Source organism: Cyprinodon variegatus, unplaced genomic scaffold (genome assembly GCF_000732505.1).
Source record: "Cyprinodon variegatus isolate N-32 unplaced genomic scaffold, C_variegatus-1.0 Scaffold1462, whole genome shotgun sequence".
Lineage (NCBI taxonomy): Eukaryota > Metazoa > Chordata > Actinopteri > Cyprinodontiformes > Cyprinodontidae > Cyprinodon > Cyprinodon variegatus.
Window position 1 is genome coordinate 134,289 of NW_015151915.1, and position 13,235 is coordinate 147,523.

Below are 13,235 nucleotides of genomic sequence, written 5' to 3' on the forward strand. Positions count from 1 at the left end.
TAAAACTACTTTATTCCCACTGATCACAGCAAATATAGCTGCAAGGCAAAGAAAGGATAGAGTAGCTCCTCTCCACCCAACAGAACTAAACTTGTACAAGCAGCAAAAAGGAAGCAGCAGACGCGATTTTGCTGCTCCTGCTGCGTCCAGTGTGAACGTAGCATTAATCTCCATGTAATTTTCTCAATAAAGCTGGAAGTACTCAGTGATCTCCAGCACTTTTAATGATTTTAATTCTTTTGCTGCAAACCTTGAAAAGGCAGCAGTTTTTAACTTAAACTGTTCACCCAGTAGTGTCAGGACAAAGTAACCAGCAGAAGCAGAGCGGACTCAGTGCTGCCAGGTAAGAAATGTAGGATTATCACAATAGAGACATAAAATTATTGTATTTTGAGGCAAATTATCATACACTCGCCATAACCAAAATAACAAATCTATAGTCTCTCTAGGGTTATATAGCATCCAACAGGCATTCACAGCCAGTGTTGTGCATGAATGCGTTCAATGAACGGCGTTCACTGAATACGTTCATATTTTCTGAAGCATGCCTACTGCTGGTACTAGTCTGCGCATTTCAGACTCTGTTAGAGTTTTATAAACTAACAAAGGAAGACTCGCAAAGAAAAACAAACCTCACATTTTTTAGACTAAACAAACAACTCCATATGTCAGCCGCATCTAACTCAAATTTAAAGCGACACATCGAGACACATCTACTACAAGGTAACTTTTGGTATGGATGCAATGATTCAAAATGACCTGATGCTCTTTAAAATAAAACCACATTAGTCCGTTCATGTCAGGGACAGCAGGTGACCTGCTCAGAGGACAGAAAGTAGGGTTTTGCAACTCTCTGTTTGTAAAAAATAATGACGTTTTGTTTTGAGCAAAAGATGGTGATAAGAATTCAGTGAGCTGCATCTGCTTTTACCTTTGCTTCCTCCCTCAGTGTCGTGTATCCGTTGGGTAATGAGCCACACAGGAAAACCTTACCGAAAGTGGGTCACAATCACATAACCACTTTATGCACTGACACAGTGACCTAAATTTTCTTCTGAGATTGCTCTTACATTTTTACTTGTATTGTAAAAACAAACATTTAGACCTTAACTACCCTCTCTCTAAAATTATTAGTCCTGACTACGCTATAGCTATAGATACGGAGTCTAAACCGCAGGCTAAAACTTCCATTGAAATAGTTTTGCAAATTACCTCCTTATATAATTCATAAGTTATCTTCTTTTGGGAATAATGTAAGATTTAACAAGGCTCTGAGTAGGGATAGCGATAAATAAACATACTTTTATTGCTAAAAAAGCATCAGTTTAGGTTAGTTTGCCAGTTACATTTGCAGTCTTCATTTCAGAGAGTTCCAGTTAAACTACTCTGGCAAAAGCAGTTGACCAGAAACAAACTAACAGAAACCTGATGGTACCTTTCAACTTGAACCCCTTTGAATGAAAGCGGACATAAATGGGATTTAAAGTCACAGTTAAAGTAACATAACCAGTGCTTGCAGGTTTCAGGACAGCTATGCATCTTTTGGAGCCTGCACTTACTTTAAAAGCTGTTCTCATTTCAAAACACAAGTCATGAAGATTTGCTCTTTACTGCTTTAGCAACTGTAAAATCAAGCAGTAACCATGAAACATGTAATGGCTGCTGTAATGGTTTGATTACAATTAAAATCGTAGGAAAACGGCTGTTCTAACTGTCGCATTTCTGTATTCTGCAGAGTGGTGCCCGACTTTACACTAATGAATAAATTGAATGTGTTGGTCGTTTCTCAAGGGTGCGGGATTGTTGTGGCGGAAGGTTCGCAAGCATGTTTGGTTGTGGCCGCTTTGTCGAAAGCATCTTGCTAACCAGTTAGCAACTAAGTGCTAGTAGGTTCCCAATGGGAAATTCCATTGCAACCAAGTAGCACTAAATTGGTGACTTAGAAACGACACTATCAAGGAACGCTATGGACAGCGGAAACATGCAAGAGGAGGAGAGTTTAGTGTCGGAGGTCGTGGATGAGTCTCCTCTGTCAGACATTTTTTATTTAGAGGACGAAAGTGAGGACGAAGATGTTGTGGAAGTGGACGCCAGGACGGCAGAAGCTTCGTTTGGTGTAGAAGATTTACAGCTGTACACGTTTGAGCCCTTGCCTCGCAACGCTGCCAGTTCTGTTAGCTCTACGCCTGCCAAAGACACAGACGTCCATCCCTGTGAACACGGGGACGGAACTCAATGGTAAAGTAAATGATTCTTATTTCTTATTTCAACCGTTGCATATATTGGCTGTGACGTATGAATCAAGATGCTATGACCAAAGAAATTTGATTGACAGATGACCGTTGATATATGATTGGCCAAATTTAGGTGTACAAGCTAACGTATAACTAACTGACAATATCATCTGATAAAGAGTAAATTTATATGCATGTTTAAGCTAGAATGATTTAACATTTAAATATGACTTCTCTATGACTTTAAGGTTTTCACTACAGTTGCTTCAGGAGTTTGTAAAGTTGGGAGAATTTTAGAAAGCAGTTTTGAATAATCTCAAATCTTCACACCGTAAAAATGAGCTGTTATGATGCGACTGTGGCCTTCTAGATGAATCAGATAAGAGATTTTAAGAATGTGTTGTATTCTGAGAAAAAACTTGCCCTGAATTCATGGGAATAGAGGGATTAAAAAAGCGAAGTATTTTTTTTTTGTTTAAATCCTTTATAATGAATGCACACTGTTAAAACACGATGGTTATGTTTAAATGTTTTGGAATCTGTCCTGTGTTTCATTTAAATGCATTTCCTGCAGGACCCAATCAGCTGGATAGTATTGGGTCATAGCCCTCTTTATTCATTACTGCTGTAATGAGCTAAAAATAGAGATGTGGAAGACTAAAAAAAGCCAGTGACCACTGAATGTTGAAGTTATCCCCTCCCTTACAGACTCCACGCTCGCACGAACAAGCATTCCCTCAACTTTATTCTAACTCAAAACAATTTAAGCTTAAAATCAAACAAACAAAACTAAACATCTACTCAAATAAGCAACATGTAAGATGCTCTTTAACCCAGATCCGTTTTCAAGAAAGGTAGACTTTTTCTCTTGTCTCAGGGAGATGAAGTCAAACTGCATGTCTACTTGCAGACAATGAGGATTATGAGACAGCAGATTTACACTAAAGGGCACCTTGTGGCTCATAAAGACTGGACAAACTCCTCCAGCTCCCGACTGAAGTTATCTTTCTTATTGTTAATATTGCTAAAGATTCTCTCAACTAGAAAAACCTATTTCCCATAAATGTGTTTAGTTTAGATACAGTGCTTTAAAAAAGTCCATAATTAAATAACCAAAAAAAAAAACAAACAAAAAAAACTGTGAAAATCCAAAAACTTTAATTGTAGACTTATGTTTGGGGTATATTACATTATATAGATTACATATTATGTTCTTGCAACTTTATATTTAGAGCTCTGCAGTCAAAATGGGCTTCAAAAAAACAGAAAAAAAGAAACAGAAAAGAAAAATGCTGCCATCATCCTGCAAGGTGAAGAACTGTAGCTGTGCGGAGCTCCAGGATTTACAGTCCTCAATTTAACACATAAGATAACCAATTAGTGCACATAGTTCAATGTTTGGCTCTGCTTCCAGCAAGGAGAAACATGCAACATGAGACGTGATTTAAAGGGCAAGGCTTTTTTTTTTTTTTAACATATCAATTTTGCTGTTATAGGATGCTTATAGACATATATATTATGCAAGGATTAAAGATTGGAATAAAACTTAACTCTAAACAGCCATATGATCCAGGTCAAATGATGGATGGTCTACATTGGATTGTGATTCACTTTATTTTCTTGATTTTTTTATTCTAATTTTACACAAATTACCAAAATGGAAATAATCAAGCATTTTTTCCAAAGAGAACCTTGTCTGTTATTAAAGGCTCCCCTAAAAGACGCAGGGTGGTAGTTTGAAACCTGGATAAGAAGAAATTATATTTCTGACATTTTCATTTAGTCTGATTTTGAAAATACTAAATTTATCAAATGCTACATTTTCAGTTTGTGAAGATTTCCCCATTTTTTCCACATAAAATAGTTCTAAACCTCTATGCGATATCAAGAACAATTTTAAGCGTTCCATATTTTAAACAAAACTCAAACCACATATAAGGTTTGCTTTTTCTTTAAAAACAAGTACTTTGTTTGGAGTTTATTGCATCAAACAGGAGTTTCTCCGTGATTGATTTAGAAACAGTTTTGTGAAGCGTTTGTACACTAATCAAACCGTCTTTCAGGCTAAAGTCCAATATTGACCATCAATCAAATCTAAAAAAAAAACAAGAAAAAAAAAAAAAACGCAATCATCTTACCTCCACCTATTGACCCCGACATTAGAGGAGCCTGCAAACCATGGGTCAAGGAAGTAAACGCAGCGCACTGTGCCAGCACCCCGGACCGCCTCCCTTAAAGCTGGATTGTCGTGGAGACGCAGTCCTTTACGGAACCAGTGGATGGAATTTGGGGCCATTTTACTCTGAAGAAGAGGAATTAAAACAAGAACATGTGAGCAGGTTGGAACACCAGGGTTAAGAGATAAGATAGTTCCTAGATAAACAAACTTGTTAGCTGTAACCCAACTTAATGTAAACAGAATCACAAACGTGAGTAAATATCCAAGATCTCAAAACTGCATCTAACTGGTGCAGAACCGTGACAAATCTGTGCCTATAAGGAAGATGATGTCATAAAGAGTAAAAAAAAACAAACAACATAAAATGATAAATGGATAAGCTGACACAGAGACATTTTATTGTTGGGCTTAAAATATATCACTGTATCTAAGCAACCACATATTCAGGTGTTCAGTGTTTTTTAGATTTTTTTTAGAAAGGAAAAAAACCTCATATCAACTAAATTTAATTCTTGTTACCTTTCAACACCTTAACATACTGCCTTTATTGCTTTGTAGCAGAAACAACCATAAAGTACAACAGGGGTCACCAATACGGTGCCCGCAGGCACCAGGAGGCCCTCAAGGACCATAGCGAGGGGCCCTAAACTTCGTCTGAAAATAGAACAACTCACCATTGAACTAAGTTTGAAAATGTATTTTATTCTGTTTCTCTTTTTTTTAATAATTTATAGATAATTTCATCATTTTAACCATATAGAGCATTTAGAGAGATTTAAGAATGACAATATTGAATATAAAATTTTCGATAATGAAAAGAAAGTTAACAATAATAATGTTCGTAATATGGATAAAGTTTAGGTGATCATTGACCCCTTTTGTTCATAGGTTAGTATTGGTAGCCCTTCCTATGACTCGGTAGCCATGAAGTAGCCCTCAGCCTTAATAAGGTTGGTGACCCCTGTACTACAAAGTGAGACATAAAGTGACACAAAAAAGCTTTAGGATGCTGGAGAGGTGATAGCAAGAGCCAAGATGATCAACTCCTGACAAGAATGCCACAGTCTGATGCTGCCACCAGTGCAGAGCTTGCACAACATTGCCAGAAGACATATTGAAATTGAATGAAGACTTAGGTAAAAAATTTTTTGATTTTTCAGAAGAACTCTGCTTACAATTTTCTTGGAAGTCTGGAAAATAAGTTAACTTGCTTCAGATCCAAAATATTAACAGATGCTGTTTTCAGCCTTTTCTGTTGCCATTGATGTGCTCCGTTGATGACTGCTGGCTTTTACACAACAGCCTAAATAGGTTACTCCCTCCTTTTTGAATGCATCTCTGTCAGAAAGCCTGTTTTTTCGAAGAAGAGGTCAGAACTCAAGCTGTTATTTTTCCCCCCATTGACAAAAACTTTTAGAGCTCATGGACAGCAGGAGGCTACAGCATGGAAGCCCGGTGACTGAATCTGGAAAGCTGAAGGCAGAGGAAGACAAACAGAATCTCTATGGCAGACATATGGGTGCTAATTATAACTGGCTCATCCATCGGAAGACAAGCTGCCGTTTGGCTCGCCTGTGGGTTTTCTCTCTGGCTCGATATCTGAATGAATGTGTCAGGAATCGACCCTTTGGGAAGCTTCCTGCGATCTAAATCTCATTGGTGACCAGAGTTCCGTCAAGGGTAGAAATATGCTCAAAGTGCTTTTGAGATGCGGTCGCTCTTTGTGCATTTTTGTTTCTAAAGTAACCAGAAGCGCTACACTGTATTTGTGAATAAATTTAGGATTCACTTCTCTCATTGGGCGATTGCTAAAAACAGGATTTCAACTTTAAAAGTGATCTGACTAATTTAATTTCAAGAAGACAATGAGTCCTATTGATTTATTATTATCAATTATTTTCTTTTTTTTCATCTTTTTATACAGCCAAATTTGTGTTTTGTTGCAATAAGGAAAAAAGGTAACAGCATATATTTTTTTTTTCAGTCAGGTTTAGCAACAGGTTTGGGAGGGGAAGTTAATTTAGGCTCTTTAGAGCAGGAGAATGTAAAGTTACTATAACCGAAAGCAACAATGTCTGAGCAAAAGGTAAGACTTAATAACTTCACTTCTTTCTCAAAGAAGACCAAAAAATAAAGAAGACAGAGAAAATATACATTTTTAAATAAATAAAGCTTTTACAGATAGGCAAAATGTAAATGCAAAACTGTGCAATTGTCAACCCACTTATCAACAGTTTTTCTTTCGTTATGCCTAACGAGTTTAGTCCAGGAATTAAGCCTGTAGTACATAGCGAGTAATGGACGTTACTCTTTATTTCTGGCTATAGACCGGAAACAGGTTATGGTTTGTAACCAGTTTTAACCAAAAAAAGAAAAAGCAAAACCATGCTTTTCTAAGGTCTGTGCCTGAATTAGCACTTATCCATTCAGTATCAGAAGCTAAAAAAATCCTTTCCTCACTCTTTAAGTAGCGTACACCTGCCGTATCCCGAAAAAGCTCCCGTCTTACTACATCAGCCGACTTTAGCAGCTCAGTAAGTTTTATGAGGGCGTTGTGGAGGTGTCCTCCTCACCAGGATTTATCTACATCTGCTTCTTAAAAGCTGAACAGATGGATCATGATTACTCATGAAGGTCCAAAAAAAGAGGAAAAAAATCTACCACTGCCAGCCACGCAGGCCTGCAGGTGGTCACATTACATGATGTTTCCACTAATGAACCTGGCTGCTTTACTTCATTTATTATTCATATTGTTTTATAGCTTTTCCTCTGTTACATATTTAGTCATCTAAAATGCAAAACTGATGTGTGAATGTTGACAGCAGGGGGCAAGCTTCTAGAAGAACCCCAATAGTATCTAGTGCATTTATTTACACAGATAATAATAAAGGGCACTTTATTGGTGAATCACATATAAACTGGACACAAATAACAGATGAACCAAAATTTTTTTTGCAATATTAACTAATCAGAACCATTAATCGAATGTTTAATCCATCTAATGTACTACAATATTGAAAAGTTTTAAATCCAAATACTATTTATCAATCCAGCTCCTTCCCATCTGATGCTAATTATTTGGGCCAGAATCCAATTCAGATAATCAAATTCATTCTAAGATGAAAATTATTCTAGTTAATTTTAAACAATTTTTTGCATATTTTGAAATATTCTATCTAATTTCTCACTACAATTTCATCCAATTACATTTATTTTGGACGGCATAAAGTGCAGTCTACTTTAATACAGTGACTTCAATCCAGTTAGATTTAATTCCAGCTTATCCATCTTATTTAATCCACTTCAATCAATTTATTTAATCATTATTCAAGATGTAAAGATTTTATTACAGTGTAATATAATAAAGCTGGATTCAAATTTTAATGTAATGGCAGGTCATTTTATTAAAAATGGTTAAGTTTAATGCAGATTCAAATAGAATTGATCAGGTTTGATTAAATTAATTCTGTAACAATTAAGAAATAAATAACTTAATTCACAAAGCATTTAAAAACAGCTTTAAAAAAAGCTTGCACATAAAATGAAAAAGAATAACAAAAAACAAAACAAACAAACAAACAAAACAAAAAAACAATGGTTTTGCAGACAATTAGGGGAAGAATATTTATTTACTAAAAAAAAAAAACTCCAAGTTAAAAATCGGTTTGTGCAAAGGGAAAACATTTGTAAAATTTTTGAAATGTTGTATTTAACCAGTTGATGAGAGGGTAAAAATGGGCTGGTGAGTATTTAAATTTCATTATTTTTTTATCGATTCAAATATGAAAGTACACTATTTTTATATTTAGGGTTTAACCAATATGACATTTTTCATAAAACACATAAAAAGTACATCCACATAGAAAATTCTGGATAATAAAATTATTTATAATGGTTAATAACTGTCTAATAAACCAAAAAAAAAGCTGCCGGTTGTTAATAAAAACAAACGCTTCCTTCTCAAAGTATCAGGTCACTGACTGCGCCTCCTCCAGATGGAAATTAGGTCACATCGAATATAATGAACACAGCCTGAAAACCTGCAGTTCGCACAACGTGAAGACGAAAATTATTATTTTACAATAAACACATCCTTAACGTTGCATGTTGACCTCGATACGTTTGAAGAAAGACGTAAATTTCAGCATAAGGAAGTTTACTCGTTAGGAACCGCAGAAGTAGACCAAAACCAGGTCACAGGAGCGGAGTTTATGTAACCTGCGCGGCGCTGTTTCCAACTATACAGCTGATTTTAACTTAATATAAAACACACAACACCTCAATGGAGCCTCGTCTTACCTTTAGCTGGCTCCCCAGGGGTGATAATTATGTCAAGCCCCGGGAAAGAAGCATCTCTTCTCCCCTCTGAGTGCGGGTTAGCGCTATATACCGGCTGCTATTCACCGTGAGAATCCCACTATGGTGGCTCTTTGCCCTACTGCCGAGCTGTGTTTCGTAACAGTTAAAGGCACTGCGCATGTTCTGCTTATTTATACCAGCTTTGTGCTGCGTTCACAATCTGCAGGTTTTATAGAAAACTTCGGACTTTTATTCCTTACGTGCATCAAAAACACATTTTCTTTAAATCTCAAGATATAGAAATTAACATAGACTCTCAATACATTTTGATATCAACGTCTTGTACTCGTTTTTGTTCAATACAAAGAGTTTTCCTCAAATATTTATTGACGTTGAAGCAGTAACTTCAGAGAAAATATGTGGAACAGTCTTGTGAATGCTAAAATGAATATTTTATTGGAGTAAAATGGGTTACGTTTCTCTAAATTTTTGGTAGGATTATTTTTCGCTGGATAGTTTATTTAAATCTGTCACTGCGTAAAAATATCCAATAATTTCCTTTCACTCAAATGCAACACAGAGCCCAATCAAACGTGAGGTCAGACTTTTTTCCCGAAGGCGAGATTCTTATTGGTCAATACGTTATCACGTGTGTCATACCGATCACGTTTAAGAGGCATGGAAATGCGGAAGTGTTCTTACATTGTTGTTGCTACTGGCTCATTCAGGGCTGATGGTAACCTTGATGCAAACAAACAAATATACAAAGCAAGTTAAAGCTATATTCTTGTAAAGAAAGCTATAATATAATATTATATGTTTCCACAAAGAAAATTAGGGTGAATTTTTCCTTAGAATATCACAGATCGAGGTTCAAAACCTCAGTGGTTGACATCAACATCCCAGAGAAGATTTTACGTCTAAAATCCCATTGGTTCAAACGTTATTAGAATTGGGATTCTTTTAGGAATTCAATTAAGTAAGGTGTCTGGAGACACAATAATAAAAGTCAGTGAAATACAATATTGAAACACTAATAATAACATCATTATCCATTATGATAATAATGACAATAGTAGTAGTGTTTAATTAGTTATGTGACAATAAAGCCGCTTGCATTCAAATCTTTATTGCATGTGTAAAATTTGTATTACCCTAATATATGCTAAAAGAAATGCAAAAATCCTGACAACCTGTCTAAAGGTGGTAAAAGTTCCTACTTCAATCGTAAAAAGGAATTAAAGCCAGGCGATTAAAAGACATCTTAAACTCTGGAATGAAACACATGTATTGTAATAAAAATAAAATTAACGAAAGTTACTTTTGCAGGAAAAAGCAGGAAGCCTGATAGTCTAAGACCATCTAACTATAATATGCTTTAAACTATGACCCTTAGTTAAAAAATAGCCTGAGGACAACAGTATTTTGGATTTGCCATTGTAAGCCTCTTACCTTAGTCCCTTGGAAATTTTGTGAAAAAAGGTGGCAAACAATGCCATCAAGGTGAATGAAGAAAGTAATAAAAAATATAGTTATTAGAACAGTTTTATTATTTTAGAATTAAGCAAAAAGAAATGAGTAACTGTAGTTAAACAATGTGATTCATTTGATTCAGTCACATAAAGTAAGAAAATCTGTATATTCAAATACCTTCATAAAAAGCCAGAGTGTCAGATATGTTCACGTAATAAGAAAAAAAAAAACCCAAAACAAACAAACCATCTAACATGGTTTATTACAGGCCAATAAGAACCTATTGCAAAATCTTTTGCTTTCAGTGGTTTCTTCAAACCACATTCTATATTTTTTCTATTTCCCCCCCAGCCTTACCCACAAAGCTATATCTGCACACAGTTAACTGAATAAAATGTGCCTATATTACCAGGTCTATCAGAAAGTAAATTTAAATTGAAAACTAAAAATCTGAGATGAATTGTGTTCTGTATCTACGCATACATTTGTAGCAGATTTCAATAAAATCACAGTGCAACATTACTGTTCTTTATTGCTTTTTAATTGACCTGATCCAGCCCCCATCCCACCCTCCAACCCCGTTAACACATTCTGTCTGCCAGCCCGTTTCGTGCTCGATGTGACCATAAGTCAGCAGATGGTCTGACACAGCTCTGGTAAGGAGAGCCAACACAGTCTGCTTACGGCACCGTCATCCGTTCCGTGTCATATTACATGCTTATTTCCGTCATGATGATAAATACTTATCAAATTATGATGGAGAAAAGATCTCTATGATATTTTCACAGGACGAAAGATCATAAATTACAATGCGTACCACAGAAGAATTAAACACACAAAAAAACAAACCTGTCCTATAAAAAAAACAAAAAACAAAACATACAACCATAACAGATGTAGGTCTAAATGGCCTTTATTTCTTTTTAAACTAAAGCATTTCCTGATAATTAAATCCAAAACCAGGTCAAACATATATCTGTTTATATGCCTCACGTAAACTATGATGCAGCCGCGTCATAGTTTACGTATTTTGTTGTCTCTCTCCTGGTGGGTTATTGGTTCTAGACAGAAAAACACTCCCAGTCTGAGCGAATCTGAAGGTGCTGCTGCTGTGCTGACGTCTTGTCTCAAGGCCGTGTGATGCACTGATGTCAATGGTTTGGGTCAGCAAATGCTTTTGCAGGAATACCCTCATAAATGGACGCATTAAATATCTTCTTTGTCTTGCTGTGACATAGAGGTCATGATTAATTTTTACCAATAATTCATGGTTCTCATTAATTTAGCATAGCTTTGTTTCCTCATATCTCTGCTTTTCTTCCAAGCTTATACTCTTCCTCTATAACAGTTCACCAATTGGATTTCTCTGCAGCGTGAAGCTCAACTGTCTTTTTCCATAGTTTTAAGTCAGTTATTATACATTAACTAGAAGGTGTACCTTTAAAACCTTTGTGTTCAAATACTTAAAAACTTAACAGATTAAAGTGAAACTTACAGAGACATTCAAAGATTCCATGGAAATTCTCCCAAGAAAAATGTAAATAACTTCATTCAAATTTTTTGCCTCATTTTAACAGATAAGAAAGACCTAGATTCAGAAAAAAAGAAAATCATCAGGAAATGTAACTTATTTAAAAAATGAGCAACCAATTTTTTTTTTAAACAAATATTGCAGAATAATGAATCATTCAAAGATTTATTGTACAAGGATATTTTCAAGTAAAAGAAACATAGATTTTTTTTTTTTATCCAACGAATGCAAATGTATGCATTCAGGCCCTCAAGCTCTTATACTTTTATTCAGATTCAGATGTCCTCCTGTAAAGCTGTTCTGTTATGGTTTTGGATTTATGTCAGAGGGCAGTGAACAAACAGCATAATGAAGGAGAATGACAGACAGAGACACAATTGTGGTCAGTTCATAAAGCAGTGTCTTAAGCTTTAATCACCCTGGATGTATGACAAATGTGCAGAGATTAAAAACTTAGATGTCAGAAACTATCAAGAGGACAGCTATGAACTGTATTCTTTTTAAAAAAGCCATAAAAGGTCCAGTCTGCATGTTTGGTGAGATGTTGGCTTAACAAGGTGGTTGCAGCATTATGTTGTAGAAAACAATGTTTTTCCAATAAGAGACAAGAAATCTAATAAGAGTTGGTGGAAAGATGGAAGGAGCTTAAGGCAGGTGGCACTAAAAAACAAATTCAGGCAACAAAAGGCTTGAGATATGGGTGTGGGTTCACCATCCAGCAGGGCAATGACCCTAAATGTACAACCAGAGATAAAAACATAATGATGTGATTTTAAAGCTTTATCAAAGTCCAGGTTTAAATTTAACCAAGAAGCTGTGGGAAAACTAACTTTGCTGTTAGTAGACGCTCTCCACCCAATCTGAATTCTGAAGCATTTCATAGTGAAGAAATGCTTGAAAAAAAAAAAACAATTTCTGTTTATGTGAAACGCTTTTTTGAAATATGCTGAAAATAACTTGTTGCTGGAGGATTGTTCAAGGTAAATGACACATCTTACCTAGTAGAAAGTTTTAAAACAATTTTCTATACACTTCAAAATAATAAAAAAAACTTTGTTAGTATATGACAGGGTTTGGTTGTGGTTTGAGGGCCCAAATGCTGAGGCAGGGAGGCAGAGGTGAGCTTTTGTAGATTTAATGAAAGATTAACAAACAACTGAGGCAGGAATCCAAAAAATCAAACATGAAAAAAAAAAAAGTAAAACAAACCAGAGCCATGGAGACTTCAGGGGAAAACAATCACGATGAGGTAAGACGGAGTTAGACGAGGAACGGCACAAGGAGAGTATTTATGGCTAACTGAACAGAGAAGAAAACAGGACTATCAAGCAGATTGGGAGCAGGTGTGAAGAGAGCAGTCTAAGGAGCTGGGGAAAAAGGAGACCAACACAAGAGGGCAACGGATAAAATCCTGAGAACTGAAATATAACCACAAAACACAACAAAATAAGAATTAAACCAATAAAACTAGAAAAAATTGAGCAAAGTTAAACTGAATACTCAAAAGAAAACATAACAG

The 13,235-nt window shown here is 35.7% G+C and overlaps 1 protein-coding gene across 1 annotated transcript in view; it reads right to left on the reverse strand.

Moving 5' to 3' along the window:
* Window positions 1-8,869, reverse strand: part of LOC107103492 (cryptochrome-1-like) — a 38,435-nt gene extending 29,566 nt beyond the window's left edge. The window contains exons 1-2 of the mRNA XM_015403215.1: window positions 8,713-8,869; window positions 4,373-4,536 (exon numbers count right to left, since the gene is read on the reverse strand). Coding sequence (XP_015258701.1) covers window positions 4,373-4,530 — 158 coding nt within the window. The 5' untranslated portion in view covers window positions 4,531-4,536; window positions 8,713-8,869. The remainder of the gene's footprint in view (window positions 1-4,372; window positions 4,537-8,712) is intronic.
* Window positions 8,870-13,235: the final 4,366 nt, after the last annotated feature.